Source organism: Peromyscus californicus, unplaced genomic scaffold, assembly GCF_007827085.1.
Source record: "Peromyscus californicus insignis strain IS unplaced genomic scaffold, ASM782708v3 Scaffold_23__1_contigs__length_62951481, whole genome shotgun sequence".
Taxonomy (NCBI): Eukaryota; Metazoa; Chordata; class Mammalia; order Rodentia; family Cricetidae; genus Peromyscus; species Peromyscus californicus.
The window spans coordinates 19,539,943-19,558,113 of record NW_026294534.1 but is presented as its reverse complement, the minus strand read 5'-3'; the positions used below and the strand labels follow the sequence as shown (position 1 = coordinate 19,558,113).

Here is an 18,171-nt window from a genome sequence, read left to right as displayed (position 1 = left end):
TCCGGAACGTTCCCTGTGCCCTGGAGAGGCTGCTGTCATTGAGGGCTGAAGGGCCCCCCCCATCTCCACCCCCACTCCTCCGGAACATTCCCTGTGCCCTGGAGAGGCTGCTGTCATTGAGGGCTGAAGGCCCCCCCCATCTCCACCCCCACTCCTCCGGAACATTCCCTGTGCCCTGGAGAGGCTGCTGTCATTGAGGGCTGAAGGGCCCCCCCCATCTCCACCCCCACTCCTCCGGAACATTCCCTGTGCCCTGGAGAGGCTGCTGTCATTGAGGGCTGAAGGGCCCCCCCCCCCTATCTCCACCCCCACTCCTCCGGAACGTTCCCTGTGCCCTGGAGAGGCTGCTGTCATTGAGGGCTGAAGGGCCCCCCCCCCTATCTCCACCCCCACTCCTCCGGAACGTTCTCTGTGCCCTGGAGAGGCTGCTGTCATTGAGGGCTGAAGGGCCCCCCCCCCCATCTCCACCCCCACTCCTCCGGAACATTCCCTGTGCCCTGGAGAGGCTGCTGTCATTGAGGGCTGAAGGGCCCCCCCCCATCTCCACCCCCACTCCTCCGGAACATTCCCTGTGCCCTGGAGAGGCTGCTGTCATTGAGGGCTGAAGCGCCTCCAGTCTTTGCAGATAACTTGTAACTAGGAGCGTGTTGTTTACCCAGATGGTTTTAATGCTTTTACTTTAAAATAGGAAGTCCAGCTAGGTCCACAAGTCTCATGCTGTGGTATTTGGAGGAGCAGGACACACATTTGAACTTATGTCATGGACAGGAACCTGAAGGGAAAACTCCAGCAAAGTCCTCCTGAGAACTCACACCTGACAGTGGTCGCCATTTTCAGTAGTGAATATTTTTTGGTACCTTTCCGCTTCCTGGCCACTGATGCCTTTTTATTTATAATGCTGGATTATTTTATAGCTTCTAATGATTTCAAAGTTGTAGATATATCCTTTACTCTTTGATTACAGAATTCAGACTGAGATTTTTTTTTTTTAATGTGCATGTGTTTTACCTGCATATATGGCTGTGCGCTACATGCATGCCTGGTGCCCACAGACCCAGGAGAATGCATTCGATCCCCTGGAATTAGGGATGATTGTGAGCCACCATGTGGGTGCTGGGACTGAACCTGGGTTCTCTACAGGAGCAACAAGTGCTCTTGACCACCGAACATCTCTCAGTGTTCTTGTTTTTTTTTTGAGACAAGATTTCATATAGCTCAGGTTGGCATTGAACTCCTGATCCTTTTTCCTCAGCCTTCCAAAGTGTTGAGATTACAGGACTGTGTCACTACAACCTGCAGTGTGCAGCTCCCAGGTGATCTGACAACCTCTTCTGGCCTCCATGGGCACTCACACTTGTGTATACAGACAGTACACAGTCATACCTCTTCTGGCCTCCATGGACATTCACACTTGTGTATACAGACAATACACAGACACACAATTAAAATTAAATCAAATCTTTTTAAAGAAATGTTACATATAATTGTGAAAGTTGAAAACAACATAAATATCTAGTAGTACAGTGATGGTTAAAATATACTTGAATTAAATTTTTCTATTAAATCAATTTCAACTAAAATTTAATTATGTGTACAAAATAACGTAAAAGGCTGTTCTCAGGGGAGATGGCTTAGCTATAAATGAACTCTCTACCAAGACTAATGACCTGAGTTCAGTCCCTGGGACCCGCAAAGTAGGACAGAACTGACTCGCTCAATTTGTCCTCTGACCTACATACATGTCCCATGGTTCACTTTCAAAAGCGCTTTCTCTCTCTCTTAGTCTGAAAATAAATGATGTAATATTTTTTTAATTCTATATTGATGCCAACATTATAAAATATACCCTTAAAAATAAATAAATATATAAAAGGAAAGGAGTAGGGATTTCTTTCAGTTGGTAGAGTGCTCGCCTATCATGCATGAAGCCCTGGGGTTGATCTTCAGTGCCACATAAACTGGGTGTAGTAGCACATGCTTGTAATGGCAGCCCTGGGGAAAGACAGGAAGATCAGCAGTTCAAGTCTACCCATGTTTGAGGTCAGCCTGGGCTACACGAGACCTTGTCTCAAAAAGCAAGAAGGGGAGACCAGCAAAGAGGAGAGAAAAAAGAAAGCTGGTGTGTGGCACACACTTGTAATCCCCAGAATTGAGTGGTGGAGGCAGGAGGGTCAGGAACTCGGGGCCAGCATGGGCTGCATGGGCTGCATGGGACCGAGGCTTGTAGAGAAGGAAGGGATGGAGAGGGACCGAGTTACAGATTTAATCACGCTGGGCCTCACGCTTGCTAAACACACACTCCGTCACCAAGCTACACACTCAACCACTCATTAGTATTTCTTAATAAAACCCTTATATTGTAGAGGTGTGATCTAAAAACCTCCAGGGCATGTTTCTTGGTGTGAAACATCAATGGACACCTTTTTTATTATGGCCAAACGTGTGTGACATGAAAGCTTCCCGCCATACCTTTTTCTTTTGAGACAGGGTCTCACTCTGTAGCCCTGATTGGCCAGGGACTCTTGATGTAGACCAGGCTGGCCTCAAACTCGAAGAGACCTGTCGACCTCTGCCTCCTGAATGCAAGGATTAAAGGTGTTGTGTGCCTCCACAGCCCAGCCTCATCATTACCGTTTTTAACATAATTTAGTAGTGTTAAATACATCCACATTGTTGTGTGTCCAACAACATTTTGTTGTTGTTGTGTTGAGATACTGCCTCACTGTAGCCAAGGCTGGCCTAGAGCTTGCTTCATGATGTAGGCTAGCCTCTTCTGAGTGCTAAGATTACACGTGTGCCATCCATCATGCCTGGTTTGATCTAGTTTTGGAAGTCACACACAGAGTGACTGCAGGGGCAGAGCATTTAAGTGTCGTGCACAAAACCCAGAATTTAATCCTTAGCAGCAAGAACAAAAACGGTGAACAACAAATGTCACCCCCTCTGACTGGACATCCTCAACAAGCTGAAAGCAAGCAGGGGGGAGGGGAGAAGCAGATGTTGGAGAAATTGCCCAGCTGTTCTTGGGCCACCTGACTTGGACTCAAGCTTGCTGGGTATGTGAAAACGGCATCGTGTGTGTCTAAGCCAGCAAGTGAGCGAGTGGGATTCCTCTGAATTCTGTCTCCTCAGGCAGTTGTTCCCTGGAGGGGCCAGGGGCTTCTGCGCTGCTGTTGAACTATTACTGTTAGTTCTGCCAATGGCTAGCTTGGAGATGGTAGGCTCTTAAGGTATTGATCTTCCTGGTAGAGGTTGAAAGTGGCAGGGTCCTCAGGGCAAAAACCTGTTCCTGCCTTGGAGTTCTTTGGGCAGGAGTCACCTTGAGTTGCGCTGGAGTCTTGCGTCCTTGAATTTGTAAATCTGTTAAGCTGCAGATTGCCAGGCCTTGCCTCTTCCTCCCTCCGAAGACCTTGATGTGACTTGATACTTCTTACCGAGGCTTTATCGTTCATGGCCTTGGGCTTGCAGTCAGTCTCCTTGTCCCAGATGATAAATGCTCCCGAAAAGCAACTGTTCCGGATACTTGCTCCCATCAGAAACAGGAACAGTTAGTCTTTGGGACAGGCCACCGTGTACCCAGACAGTCTGGTCTGGTGGCACTTGGCTTTAGCTACACTATACATGTTTTGAGATTGCGGGGTAAGTGTCTCTGGGGTCTCGGAGCGGGTGTAGTACTGGCAGACGAACTGAGTTGGCGGGTACCCTGCCGTGTTGGCAGGAGGGTGCTCCCCCACACCGTCTTTCTGCTCTGCCTTGGGGCTTATCCCAGCTCTGTATTGATAGCAAGAGTTTTAAAGGCTGGTTTCAAACTTAAGAGATCAAGTGGTCCATCAACTTCGGCCTCCAACCTGAGCCTGGCTGATTATGTGACGACTACTACCTGATGATGCTTTCTACTTCTTTTCCCCTCCTCCCCACCAAGGCCTCATTATGTTTCTTTTTTTTTTTTTTTCTATGTATATGGTTGTTTTACAGGGTGGGGGTGGGGGGTGGAGGAGGCTAAAAAGAGAGTGCTGGATTCCTGGGACTGGAGTTACAGGTGATTAGGAGCTACCATATGGGTGCTGGGAATTGAACCCGGGTCCCCGAAAGAGCAGCCAGTGCTCTTAACTACTGAGCCATCTCTCCAGCCCCCTCATTACATTTCTTGAAAACATGTACCCAGAGGCAGGACCAGGGGTCTGAGAATTTTAAGCCAAGGAAGGTTTCTGCTTTTGAACTATTGTGCTAGGGATGGAACCTAGGGCCTTTACACCTGGTAGGGAAGTGTTCTACTGTTGAGGTGCTCCCAGACCCCTGGTTCTTACATTTGCCAAAGGATCATAAAGCAGAAAGACAATAAGGAAGGAAGGAAGTAAAAACGCACGCAACCAACCCATGCACACTCTACAAAGTCCATGGTACTTCTCTCAAGTCAGCCACCTGGTTTCAACCTGTGTTGAAAGTGGATTTCCAAGCCAGGTGTGATGGCGCACGCCTTTAACCCCAACACCTGGGAGGCAGAGCCAGGCTGATTTCCGTGAGTTCGTGGCCAGCCTGGGCTACAGAGTGAGTTCCAGGTCAGCCAGGGCTATGCAGTGAGACGCTGAAGAATAACAAGAAGATGCGTTTCCGAGAGGCTCCCGTGGCTGCTGACATTCCCTTTGCATCCCTTTCAGATGTCTGGTTTCTCTGCTGCCTGGTAACCGTTTCCCTCTTCTTTCCCTCTCCAAAGAAATACCAGCCCTCGGACCCCGCCTTCGCCTACGCACAGCTGACCCACGACGAGCTGATCCAGTTGGTCCTCAAACAGAAGGAAACCATCAGCAAGAAGGAGTTTCAGGTGCGCGAGCTGGAAGACTACATCGACAACCTGCTGGTCCGAGTCATGGAGGAGACCCCCAACATCCTCCGAGTGTCGACTCCGCTTGGCAAAAAGGCTGGAAAGATGTGAATCGCAGGAAGGAAACGGAGATGTTTTGTGAGCTTGTTTCCACTACCTCTCGAGGTCAAGGGCATGGTCTGCCTAGTAACCAGCACACAGTCAGTCTCCTGTCGCCGGTGTGCGTTGTCTGTCTGAGAGTTAATTCTCCTAGAAACCAGGTTAATGATTACAATGAATCTTTTCTATACATTCCCAGCATTTTATTTTTAAATGCCACTGTGCCTTTAACTAAGTTGTAAATATAAGGTTTGATCCTGAGCCACCGATTCAGGGGCCACCATCGGAACTAATGTATTTTAATACTGGGGTTGTCACCCTTTGATACTGAGATTTTCAAGTATGTATCCTCCGTGAAGCCAGGCTTAGGGTGCCATCAGAAAGGGACTGTATGGACTATGGGCACTGTTTCACCTCCTTTCCTGGCCTCTGAGCGGCTCAGGTGTGGTAGATGCTAAATTTTTATGTCCTATAAACTTCTCAGACTCAAGGGTTGTTTTGGTAGGGTTCTTTTTTTTTTTTGGTTTTTCAAGACAGGGTTTCTCTGTGTAGCTTTGCGCCATTTCCTGGAGCTCACTTGGTAGCCCAGGCTGGCCTTGAACTCACAGAGATCCGCCTGCCTCTGCCTCCCGAGTGCTGGGATTAAAGGCGTGTGCCACCACCGCCTGGCTTTTTTTTTTGTTTTTGTTTTTGTTGATAGGGTTCTTGTTTGGGGGGCATTGTTCTGATTTATATAAGGCTGTTGTATAGCCCGGGCTGGTCTTGAACTCACTGTATAACTGAGATTAGCCTTTTTCTGATCTTCCTGCCTCCACTTCCCAAGTGATGGGATTACCGCCACCGTGTTGAGGCCTCTTGACTGGAGCACAGCTGTTTACAGAAAGCCTCCGAGCATGCTTCTTAGACTTTGAACAAACTGCCTCTTCCAGTTCCTTCTCCCTTCTAGCCTTAAAAACACGCTCCTCGTGGGTGGGGAGATACGGCTCAGTGGGTAAAGGGCTTGCACTGCAAGCCTGAGGATCTGTTTGCATTCCTGGCACCCATGCAAAAAAGCCAGCAGGAGTGGCAGGTGCCTGGGTGGGGGATGGGCTCAGAGAGGCGAGTGGGCAGAGACGGGCAGATCCTAGGGGCTCACTGGCCAGCTGTTCTAGCCGAAACAGGGAACTCCGGATTCAATGAGGGACCCTGTCTTAATAAGATGAAAAGCTACCTTAAATAAACCTCTGCCCTTCATATGCTCCCACATAGGTGAGCACACCCCACACGTGTACAAATGCGAGCGCGCTTGTGCGATCTCTCTCTCTCTCTCTCTCTCTCTCTCTCTCTCTCTCTCTCTCTCACACACACACACACACACACACACACACACACACACACTCTGTGCGTTGTAGATACATAGGGCCATGTCCCGGAGATATGAAGGAATTAAAGAATCACTTTTCAGGCTGGCTCAGCGGTTAAGGGAACTGGCTACTCTTCTAGAGGGACCCGGGTTCAATTCCCAGCACCCACACGGTTGCTCACAACTGCCTGTAACTCCAGTTCCAGAGGATCCGACACCCTCACGCAGACACACATGCAGGCACAGCACCGGTGCACATTCAAAGAAAACAAAAGTCCCTTGTCACTCGAGTAGGGGAATGGTCAGAGTCCCTCCTCTCCAGCTATCAGGGTTCCTGCTCCTCAGTTGGCCTCTCCGGTGCCTGGAGAGAGGACTAAGCGATCCGGACACTTACTCCAACAGCCTGTGAGGTAGAGAATGACGTTAGGAAGGGGCCTTGGCCATGGCCATGCTTCCATTTGCGGGTCTTGGTGGCAGCCTTCCTAGAAGGGAGGAGCCAGAGTCCGCTAATTCCTCAAGATGAAGGCGCCGTGGGCCAGGGCTGGGTAAGCGCTCAGTAGTCCAGCGCTCGACACCCCCACACGCGCTTTTTGATTGCTACTTCCTGATCTGGGGGAGTTTCGTTGTTGCTGCTGTTTTGAGACAGGATCTCACTAGCTTCAAACTTTCGTCCCTTCTGTCTTTCCAAATACTGGGATCACCAGTATGTGTCACCATGCCTGGTAGATTGCTGTATTTTTAAACTAGATTTATACATATAAAACTATATGTATAGATATATAGAGAGGTAGATACATAGTTATAGTTATATATATTTATATATAAACTAGATTTATATGTATCAATCTTGTTTTAAAATACAGCTATATATATATATATTTTTTTTTCCCCCTTAAACTCAGTCCCATTTTCACCAATAGAGGGAATTTCATTGCTGGTCACCTCATACTGGAATTAAAATGTTTCATGTTGTTCATTTTTCTCTTCTTGGTTGTAATAAAAATCTTGTGAAATCTTAACATCTCTGTTAGGGGAAGTCACGGGCCAGTGGAATGGACAGGGTGGAGGTGGTGGTAGTTCCAATGAAGAATCTCTCTCTGTGTGTCCTTATCATCCTGAAGATGAGGAGCATTGCTTACACTGGAGCACTTTAATCTGAAGGGCAAGACTGTAACTTGATTTATCTAATTAGCTGTTAATGATTCACAACCAATTTTATTTAACCTCTCCTACATAACTAGGGAGCACTGCAGATTTCTGGGATGATGTGTAATTTTTTTTTAGTACTGTGAAATTCATTAACATGCCTATAAAGAAAACTATATTCACTTGAACTCTGAAAATGTACATGTATATGTCTGTTCTGCATCATGGTTTTTTTTTTACTTGATAAAAAGGCATTTTTACTGTGATAACCTAAGTACACGGGGGAGGAGGGGACTGGTTCTGGGAGGAGTCAGCCTTGAGAACTAACTGCCTTGTTAATGATGGGTCTGGAGGTCTCTGCTGCTACTAGGACTTTTGGTATGCTATTGAGTCAGCTCTAGAGAGGACCGTCTAGGTGGAGTGAATTCCTGTGCTCTGAAATGCCACTTGGGAACTCTGGAGAATGTAGGGCAATTGACTTCAAGGTCTTCACTGGAAAACATTGCATTTCTAACTTGGCTGTAGCTCACAAATTATATAGAGGTCACACCCACTTAATAACTGTTCTTGAATATGCAGTTGGGGGCTGAGGGAAGATACCAAGGGAAGCTGAGCCTGGTGGCAGAGGTTGGTGATGTGGAGAGCCCTGGAGCTCCTGAGGCTGGCCACTGGTTTGTGCCTGTAGCTGCCACCAAGGCCAGCGTGAGAGGCCCTGGAGGAGCCTGCGCTCTGGAAAAAGAGGGGCTTTTTCCTTACCCTTGCCTGGCTGCCTCCAGAAAGGCCAGCCAGGGTCTGAGGGGGCATTGGATTAAATGCCAGCCAACTCTGATTGGAGGTCAGCTTCCTAAGAACAGTCAGCCCTTGACCCAGTTGTTTCATATCATCTCCTTGTTGGCTTTGTCGCGTGGACTGGCCTGGCTATTTTATTCCGGTATGTTACCCTTACTTCCACAGCAGAAGGAAGGAGCGAGCAACCCTGCCGTGTGCCATGCTCCACAGCTGGGCACATGCATGAGAGATGAGCTGTGTGCTTCCAGCTTCTCAGTTCATGGGGCGTCAAGAGAGGCTATTCCATGATGCTTTGCCGATTGCTCTAGTGAGGCCAGAGTTCTTCACACACACACACACACACACACACACACACACACACACACACACACACACACACACACAAACACAAACACCCCACCCGGGTTCTTCCAGCCCACCTTTTTTTCTTTCCCTACTTTCCTGGTGCTGGGGATTAAACCCAGAGTCTTGTGCACATCAGTCCGGTGCTCTGCCACTGAGTTATCAAGTACTGGAGAATGTAGGGCTGGACCCCCCCACCCCACTTGGTGATGTTTTATCTTTGTTTTTTTAGGCAGGTTCTCATGTAGCCCCGATTAACCTTGAAATGGCTTTAAGGGCTACTGATGACCTTTAACTCCTAATCCTCCTGTCTCCACTTTCCAAGTGCCGGGAATAGCAGTATGCTACCACCCCCAGTTTTTTTTTTTTTTTTAATGGTGGGGGTGGCGGGTTATTGATTGAGGATCCTTCAAGACTAAAAATCCGTCAGTTGCCTTAGATGGGAAACATGAACCCACACCAACCCCAACTCTGGATTCTCCTACCTACTCTGTGAGCTACTAAATTGGCTTTCCTCTCTCTCCAGCTGAAGGCTCAATGGTTTTTTTTTTTTTTTTTTTTCAAATTACAGAATTACTGCTCCTTGAGTGTTAATTTGGGAATTTTACTTACTTGGTATTGCTTTTAAGAAATACCTAAGGGAGCCGGGCGGTGGTGGCGCACGCCTTTAATCCCAGCACTCGGGAGGCAGAGCCAGGTGGATCTCTGTGAGTTCGAGGCCAGCCTGGGCTACCAAGTGAGTTCAGGAAAGGCGCAAAGCTACACAGAGAAACCCTGTCTCGAAAAACCAAAAAAAAAGAAATACCTAAGGGATCAGGCATGTAGTTCAGTTAGTACAGTGCCTGCCTTACATGCACAAAGCGCTAGGTTTGACACCCCACCCCCACCCCATTGCCAGTACTACAGAAGCCGAGCACTGTGATGTACACTTGTAATCCCAGCCAGCGCTTGGGAGGTGGAGGCAAGGTGACCAAAAGTTCAACTTCATCCTAGCAGCATGGGGAGTTATAAGTCAGACTGGGATATAGGAGACCTTGTCTTAAAAACAAACAAAACCCTAAAATTTCCTAACACTAAATAAAATGATACTACCTTTCAAAGATTTGCGTCTGTATTTCACTTCGGGTGTGATGAAAGTTCCTTCTGGGGGTTGGGGATTTAACTCAGTGGTAGAGTGCTTGTCTAGCAAGAGCAAGGCCCCGGGTTCGGTCCTCTGCTCTGAAAAAGAATAAAGAAAAAGAACGAAAGTTCCTTCTGTCTTGTTGGGAAACTTCCTAGGGTGGTCGTATCCCATGATGGTCTCTCCTGTGAAGTCCTGCAGCTACCACCACGCTCAGTGCCAGAGAGTGCCTGAGCACCTTGTGGAGAGGACAGAGCATCTCTGTCCTGACTTTTTGTTATCCTCATCTTATCCTGAGGGACCATGGCTTTCACACAGTGTGAATGTCTACCCAGAAGTCTCCAGAGGGAAGTCTTTGCCTGGGGGTTCAGAAGTACCCCCCATCTGAGAAGCAGATCCTGGGTCAGTCAGCTCAGCTGATCTGATAGAGGCTGTTAGGGCAGATGAAGGCCTCTCTTCCCAGGCTTATCGTCCTCAGCTCGACTTTCCATCCAGGCTAAGTCTGAGCAAGGAGAGCATCTGCTGGCCTTGGGTGTGGAGTGTGACTAAGTCTGTCTGAGCAAGGAGAGCATCTGCTGGCCTCGGGTGTGGAGCGTGGCTCATAGGCCTTGCTCTGTAGACTCTGGAGAGGGGCAGATACTGTTTCTCACAGAGATGAGATCACATTGCAGAGCCCATGGTGCTCTAGGTTGGGGCCAGGGGCTTCCATAGGACACTGATAAAGTATCTTCATTAACGAATTTGAAAACAGATTCATATTCATTCGTATTCTCTCATTTTGGGTTGGGCTTTTTTTTCCTTTTTCTTTTTTTTTTTATAGTAGTAGTAGGAATTTTTATTTTTTCCTAAGTTTTCATAAATGACTAGGTTTGGTTCTCTTGTTTGGAATCCTTTCAATTTGGTTCCTGCTAATGCTACCAAGCTTAGCACTTACAGTCAGTCAGCCTAGGGTTTTCAAATTCCAATTCAAGGAAGGATACTTACCTTGTCCTTAACTTGGCTATTATTAACAGAAAGCTTTTGTTATTGATAGATAGGTAGGTAGGTAGGTAGGTAGGTAGATGGATAGATAAAAGCTTTTGATAGATTAGATAGATAGATAGATAGATAGATAGATAGATAGATAGATAGATAGATAGATAGGGGGATAAAAGCCTTTGTTACAGATAGACAGACATAAAACAAGGAAAATAGCAATAGAATATATGAACAGCATAGAAAGGAAACTTTCCCATATCTGGACTTCTGAGCTGGAAGAAGCTGACTCCCAAGGCCCGAGGGCTCAGGAAGCATCTGCTCTCAGCCAGGTGGCCTTGAGTAGTTTCCGGTGCTGTCACTCTGACTCTTGACAGGATTTTTCCTCTTACACAAGTAGACGCCCTTTACCTGAAAGATCACTGTTTTGTTTTCAATCCCATACATTCTCCAAAGCCTCATATTAAATACTGGGTGACCAGCAAGAGGGCTTTGTACAAGAGGTACTTCCCACACAAGCCTGGGGACCTGAGTTGGGTCCTAAGAACCCACCGTGGAAGAAGAGAACTAGTCCCTGTGAACTGTTCTCTGGTCTCCACATCTATACTGAGGCTCATCATGTGTGCCTGTATGTACAGACACTAATAAATAATTTGTAAACAAATGCTTGATTGTCAGCTGTGGCACTCTTGGGAGGTGGTGGAAGTGTTAGGAGGAAGGTAGAGTGAAAATAATTTAGGTCATTGAGGATGTTGGGAACTCTACCCCTTCTGAGATCTCTTTCCTGGCCACCATGAAGGACCAGCAAAGCTCTACCATGTGTCCCAGCCATATATGCTGCGGCGACATAAACCCAGAGCAGAAGAGCCAGCCAGCCTTGCATGAAAACGTAAGATGGGAAACCCAAATAAGCCCGCCTTTTCAGTTGATCCCACTGGGTTCTTTGCTCCCGTGGTGGGAATCTCACACAACCACACAGTACCTGTTTAAACAAAATGTACCTCGTGAACATGACCATGATTTGTAATAATCCATATTTTGCAACATGCACTGATAAGGATTCAGAGGGAGACACACACACCCCACCCACTGCCAGCTAACAACCAACCACTCACCAGGAGCCAGGTCCTTTCTGACACAGCTTATGACTGCCACCTGTGGGCTAAAAGGGGACCTGCTGGGGGAGGGCCCCTGGCCTCAGCCCACCTTGAAATACATTGGCAGGGTGTTGCCCGTCCTTCAAACCCAAAGTGTTAACACACAGCCTTCCTTAGTCCTTGAGCTTAATAGCCAGACAAATGGATCTTGTGTTTGGGGCTTCCTTTTTGGTGCCATGTAGCTAGAGTTTTCCTGCCTGGTCCACAGTCAGGACAAATTTCTGTCACCTGCCAGTCCCACAGCCACTCAGACCCGACCAAGTAAACACAGAGACTTATATTGGTTACCAAACTGTATGGCCGTGGCAGGCTTCTTGCTAACTGTTCTTACAGCTTAAATTAATCCATTTCCATTAATCTATACCTTGCCACATGGCTCATGGCTCACCGGCATCTTCACATGCTCTTTGTCATCGTGGCGGCTGGCAGTGTCTCTCTGACTCAGCCTTCCACTTCCCAGCTTTATTCTCCTCCTTGTCCCGCCTATACTTCCTGCCTAGCCAATGGCCAATCAGTGTTTTATTTATTGACCAATTAGCAACACATTTGCCATACAGAACATCCCACAGCAGTGCCATCTTGAGGATCCCCAAGATCTCTCCTCCTGGAGCATCCTGACCATCATTCAGTTCTGACCTAAAACTGGCTTAGTTGGCCCAGCATCTCCCACAACCAAAATCTATGGTGATATATTGTATACCCTAATAAAGTTATCTGGGAATCACAGGACAGAGCCAGCCACTAGATTAGACATAGAGGCCAGACAGTGGTGGCACACACCTTTAATCCCAGGATTTGAGATCTGCCTTTGTTTGGGAAGGACACAAGCCTTTAATCCCAGGAAGTAAAATGGCAGGCCAGAGAAAGGTATATAAGGAGTGAGGAAACAGGAACTTGCTTTCTTGAGGCTGAGGATTTTGTACAGGTAAGAACGTGACTGACTTGTTCTGTTTCTCTGATCTTACAGCTTTCACCCCAATTTCTGGCTCTGGGTTTTTTGTTTGTTTGTTTTGTTTTAATAAGACCTCAAGGGTAAATGTTCTCAGCTTTTTAATTCTCTATTCTATCACACAGAAACATGTATCCTGAGCTCTGGAAAGGGTCACATTGGTGACAGAATTGTGGCCCCCCACAGAGTTAGTTGAGGAGAGAAAGCTGCATTTGCCCTTGCATGGGATGAGTGCTCGGTTCAGGCTGCACCTGAGTGTCAAAGTGAGGATTCAGCTGGGTGAGGTAGCATGTACCTACAGTCGCAACTACTCAAGAACATTCTGGGACTTCTGCAGAGATTGCTGCAGCCAGGGCTCTTGAGATCTCCTAAACTACCTGACTTTGTGGATTAGAAAGGGAGTCAGCAAACTGTGGCTTGTCGCCTGTGTGTATCCAGCTTGTTGCCTGTGTGTATACAACTTGTATGTTGATATGATGAGTGAAAGAAAAATCAAAATGATAGTATTCCATAATACAGAAATTACGTGAAATTCAAACCGTAGTGTTCCTAGATAGGAGATTCATTAGGCAGAGCCAAACTTATTTATGTCTATGGTTATTTATGTCTTTGGTATTTTCACTTTATAATAGCAGGGTCAGGTAGTCCAATTTGTTCTTGAAAACCAAAATATTTGCTCTCTGGCCTTTTATAGAACACACTTGTCACCCTCTGTTCGAGAATCACTGTGGGGCAAGCAGATAACGGTCTTCGATTCTAGGAGAATTAGGGAAAGAGCTCAAACTGAGGAAGTGGAGTCCACATAATTCAATTCTCTCAGAGACTTTGCATAGGACCAGATAATCCATAGTTTCCCGGAAGCGAAGATCCTGAGGAGTGACTAGTATTCCTGCAGAGTGTAGCAAAGTGAGTCGAATGACCACTTCTTATCGATCACATGTCATCTGGGAGTGGTAGCACACTGACAATTCCAGCAGAGGCAGAAGGATGATGAGTTGTAGGTCAGCCTGGGCTGTAAGGGTTTGTCTCAAAATAATAAAAAAAAAATTTTTTTGAAAAAGATAAGAAAAAGTTAACAGATGTCTTTGATCTTGGATGTTCAAGAAGTTGGGCATATTATTCTTCAGTCCAGTCCTCTCTCCCTCTCTCTCTCTCTCTCTCTCTCTCTCTCTCTCTCTCTCTCTCTCTGAACAGAAAGATGACTAAGACCCAGGAGAGTTGTGCCCATACTGCACTGTGGCTGTCTTGTTAGTGAGTATTGGAGAATGAATGTTCACTACAGAGCTCAGGTGATGGAAAAGGAAATCCAGTCAGAATGGCTCTAAAGCCTGATGGGACGGCTAGGCTTGGGGTGACAGTGAGAATCCTCAGAGTGAAACTGGCCTAGCCACAAAGTTGCAGTCCAGAGAGCTGAGAGAAGTCAGTCCAGCTGGGGTTGAGTTACAAACCTCACTGGTGACTCACGCTAGATTAGAAGGGTCTAAAAATGATATGATCTGAGGAATTCCATCTATTTAGTGCTTCTCCCAGGCCCACCCAACACAGCTATTCACAGCAATTGAACCTTCATACCCAGTGTTAGCCCTCCCCAAGACGATCGAGCCTCAGAAATTTGCCGTCAAGGGGAGGTCAGCCAGACTAACAGTGTGCTGGAATGGATGTATCTAGTCTGGGGTTGGGAAGTGGGGGTGGAGGGGATTCCTTGTCTCTAAGCCAGCCTCTCCTTGAGCATTTTCCTCTTCAGTCTCCCTTCTGGAAAAAGCCCAAGGTCAAAATTGGCATTGCACACATGGACCGTGCCTGGAATGTCTTCTCAGCAGTCTCTCTGGGCTGTGCCTGGAGCTACCTCTCCACGTCTCCCTCCCCAGTAGCTCTAAACCAGCCCGTGTGGCATTCTACTCAAGAGTGCCTCAGATAAAACAGTCAGGGCACTGGGTGGCCAGTCGCTCTCCAAAGAGTCTGTGGGAGAAAGCACCGGGAATGCTGTGCCCTGAGCTCTTATGACGCAAATAGTTTCAAACACATCAACTCCTGAGGAGATGGAGAATCACTAGGCATACTCCACTGGGCAGAGTGCGACCTGGATCTGTCTGAGAAGTCTGTCCTGTCAAAGCAGGTGTCCTTTATCTGTGTCCATTCTTCCGGCTCTACAGTTGTAGAGGGAGGCTTTATTATAACACTCTGCTTCCTCCTTGCATTATGGAGGAAGTGGAACATCCAGGTCCTGTAAAATTCTCCCTTTTCTCTTTAAATGCACCGAAGTTCAAGAGCTGCGTACACTAAAGGAAGCGAGCAACCTGATATGATTCTGTATAGTAATTCAAGAATGACTCCTTAGCAGAAGCAGTGGCACATGCCTGTAACCCAGCACTCCAGAAACTGAGGCAGTAAGACTAAGAGCTGGAAGTCAGCCTGGGCTACACAATAAGACCCTGTCTCAAAATTAAAAAAAAAACTGGGGGCTGGATAGATGGCTCAGTGGTTAAGGGCACTGGCTCCTCTTCCAGAGAACCCAGATTCAATTCCCAGCACCCACGTGGCAGCTCACAGCTGTCTGTAACTCCAGTCCAGTTCCAAGGGATCCAACACCCTCATACAGTCAAACCAATATACGTGAAATAAAAATAAATCATTTTTTTTTTGTTTTGTTTTTCGAGACAGAGTTTCTCTGTAGCTTTTGGAGCCTATCCTGGAACTCACTCTGTAGACCAGACTGGCCTTGATCTCAGAGATTCGCCTGCCTCTGCCTCCCAAGTGCTGGGATTAAAGGTGTGTGCCACCACTGCCCGGCTAGAGTGTATTTTTGTTGTTGTTGTTGTTGTTTTTGTTTTTTTTTTTTTTTTTTTTTTGGTTTTTCGAGACAGGGTTTCTCTGTGTAGCTTTGCGCCTTTCCTGGAACTCATTTGGTAGTCCAGGCTGGTCTCGAACTCACAGAGATCCACCTGGCTCTGCCTCCCGAGTGCTGGGATTAAAGGCGTGTGCCACCACCGCCTGGCTAGAGTGTATTTTTTTAAAAGATTTATTTATTATGTATAGTGTTCTGCCTGCATGTATGCCTGCAGGCCAGAAGAGGGCACCAGATCTCATTCTAGATGGTTGTGAGCCACAATGTGGTTGCTAGGAATTGAACTCGGGACCTCTGGAAGAGCAGCCAGTGCTCTTAACCTCTGAGCCATCTCTCCAGCCTAAAAGATTTTTAAAGCCATTCTTAGCCAGGCAGTGGTGGTACACACCTTTCATCCTAGCACTCAGGAGGAGGAAGCAGGTGCATCTCTGAGTTCGAGGCCATCCTGGGCTACAGAGTGAGTTCCAGGTCAGCTAGGGCTACACAGAGAAACCCTGTCTTGAAAAACCACCACCAACAACAAACAAACAAAAACCTACAATTATTTCTAGTGTTAATTGTGTTGCTCTTAGAGATCGGAATAAAAGTGTCAACTGTACTGTCTGAAACTGGTAGATGTCCTGAGGTGTATGAATGTGTACACGTGCCAGGGTGTCAGACAACCAGAAATAAGTCTTCACTCCATAGTTGACACAAGTGAAGACAGAAGGGGACTTCGAATGCTAAGGCCCATCAGTGGCTATTGTGCAGGCGTCCTCTTCTTTTATGGACTGGAGCCCCCAGGAAAAGAAGCACACCTTTAATCTCAGCACTCAGGAGGCTCTGTGAGTTCGAGGCCAGCCTGGTCTACAGAGTGAGATCCAGGACAGGCACCAAAACTACACGGAAAAATCTTGTCTCAAAAAACAAAAACAAAAACAAAACAAATAACAACTGGATGTGGGCCAGGCAGTGGTGGCACACAAGGGTCACATGCCTTAAATCCCAGCACTCAGGAGGAGGCAGGTGGATCTCTGTGAGTTTGAGGACAGCCTGATCTACAGAGAAAGTTCCAAGACAGCTTCAGACACATGTGCATGCACACCAGCATGACCACAAATAAGTAAATAAAGTTGTGCTGAACACAGGTTGTTTAAAAATAAAATAAAAGGAGCCAAGCCAGGTGTGATGGCATAAGACTGTGATCCCAGGACTTGAGAGGTGGAAGCAGAAGTATCAGAAGTTCAGGGTCATGCTCAGCCCCGTGGTTTAGACATAGTCTGGACTACATTAGACCCTGTCTCAAAAATAAAATAATAGGGCCAGTGAATGGCTCAGCAGGCAAAGATACTTTCACACCAAGCCAAATGACCTAAATTCAATCCCTAAATCTCCCACCAGGTGGTGGTGCACGCCTTTAATCCCAGCATTCGGAAGGCAGAGACAGGCGGATCCCCGTGAGTTTGAGGCCAGCCTGGGCTACCAAGTGAGTTCCAGGAAAGGCACAAAGCTACACAGAGAAACCCTCGAAAAAACAAAAACAAAAACAAAACAAAACAACAACAACAAAAAGCCCTCTGGGCTGGAGAGATGGCTCAGCCGTTAAAGGCTAGGCTCACAACCAAAAATATAAAATGCTAGCTTCTACCATTCCAGAATCTAGAATGGCAGATAGCATCTGAAACCCATAGGAAAAGTTTACCCATTATCCTCTAGCATGCCCACCTGTGGCCCCCACCTTTGTATCTGGTGAATATTTTGATATATGGCTTTGTTTGTACTTGAATTTGTTCCTGGGTGCTAGTCCTCCTTTTTGGCTCTAGAATAAATTTTTTGCTTATCCTCTTTAAGGTGAGAATTATGGGGTTTTTGTTTGTTTGTTTTTCATGTTACTCTCTAAAGACATCTAAGTCTACCACTCAAGATTTTAATTCAACGATCTCATTTTTTATTTATTTAGAGACAGGTTCTCACTATGTTGTTCTGGCTGGGCTGAACTGATATGTAGACCAGGCTGGCCTCAAACTCTTTGTCTCCCAAAAGCTAGGATGAAAGAAGTATGCCACCACACCTTTTTGATTTATTTGTGACAAAGCCTCGTGTAGCCCAGACTGGTCTCCAGCTTGTTGTATAGAGGAGGATGACCTTGAACTCCTGATCCTCCCGCCTCCATCTCCCAAGCACTAGGATTATAGGTGTGTGTACCACCATGTCCGGCCCAATTCCCTTATTTTATAGTTGAAAACAAACAAAACAAACACAAAAAAAAATAGAGTTTAAAAGACAGAAGAATCTGGGCAGCCTTTAATCCCAGCAATCGGAGGCAGAGCCAGGCATATCTACGTGAGTTCGAGGCCAGCCTGGTCTACAGCGCGAGATCCAGGACAGGCGCCAAAACTACACAGAAAAACTCAGTCTCGAAAAACGAAAAACAAGAAAATAATTTAAATAATATAAATTAAATAGTGTTTCGCAGACAGCAATTCCTTATCTCTGGCATGTGTCAACTCCCAGCGTGTTCCAATCTCAAGACACCAGAGAACCTGAGACACAGTTAAGGCCAGGAACCTTTCTTTCTAACTCATGTGTCTACCCGGGTCCACAAA

At 46.8% G+C, this 18,171-nt stretch overlaps 1 protein-coding gene across 4 annotated transcripts in view; it reads left to right on the top strand.

Annotated features, from left to right (window-relative positions):
* Rab11fip1 (RAB11 family interacting protein 1) overlaps positions 1–9,097 on the top strand; it is a 52,909-nt gene extending 43,812 nt beyond the window's left edge. For 3 of the 4 annotated variants that reach the window (XM_052751927.1, XM_052751928.1, XM_052751926.1), the window contains one exon: positions 4,715–9,097. In XM_052751927.1, the coding sequence (XP_052607887.1) occupies positions 4,715–4,933 (219 nt within the window). In that variant the 3' untranslated portion in view covers positions 4,934–9,097. The remainder of the gene's footprint in view (positions 1–4,714) is intronic. The other variant, XM_052751929.1, reaches the window with a different exon arrangement.
* Positions 9,098–18,171: the final 9,074 nt, after the last annotated feature.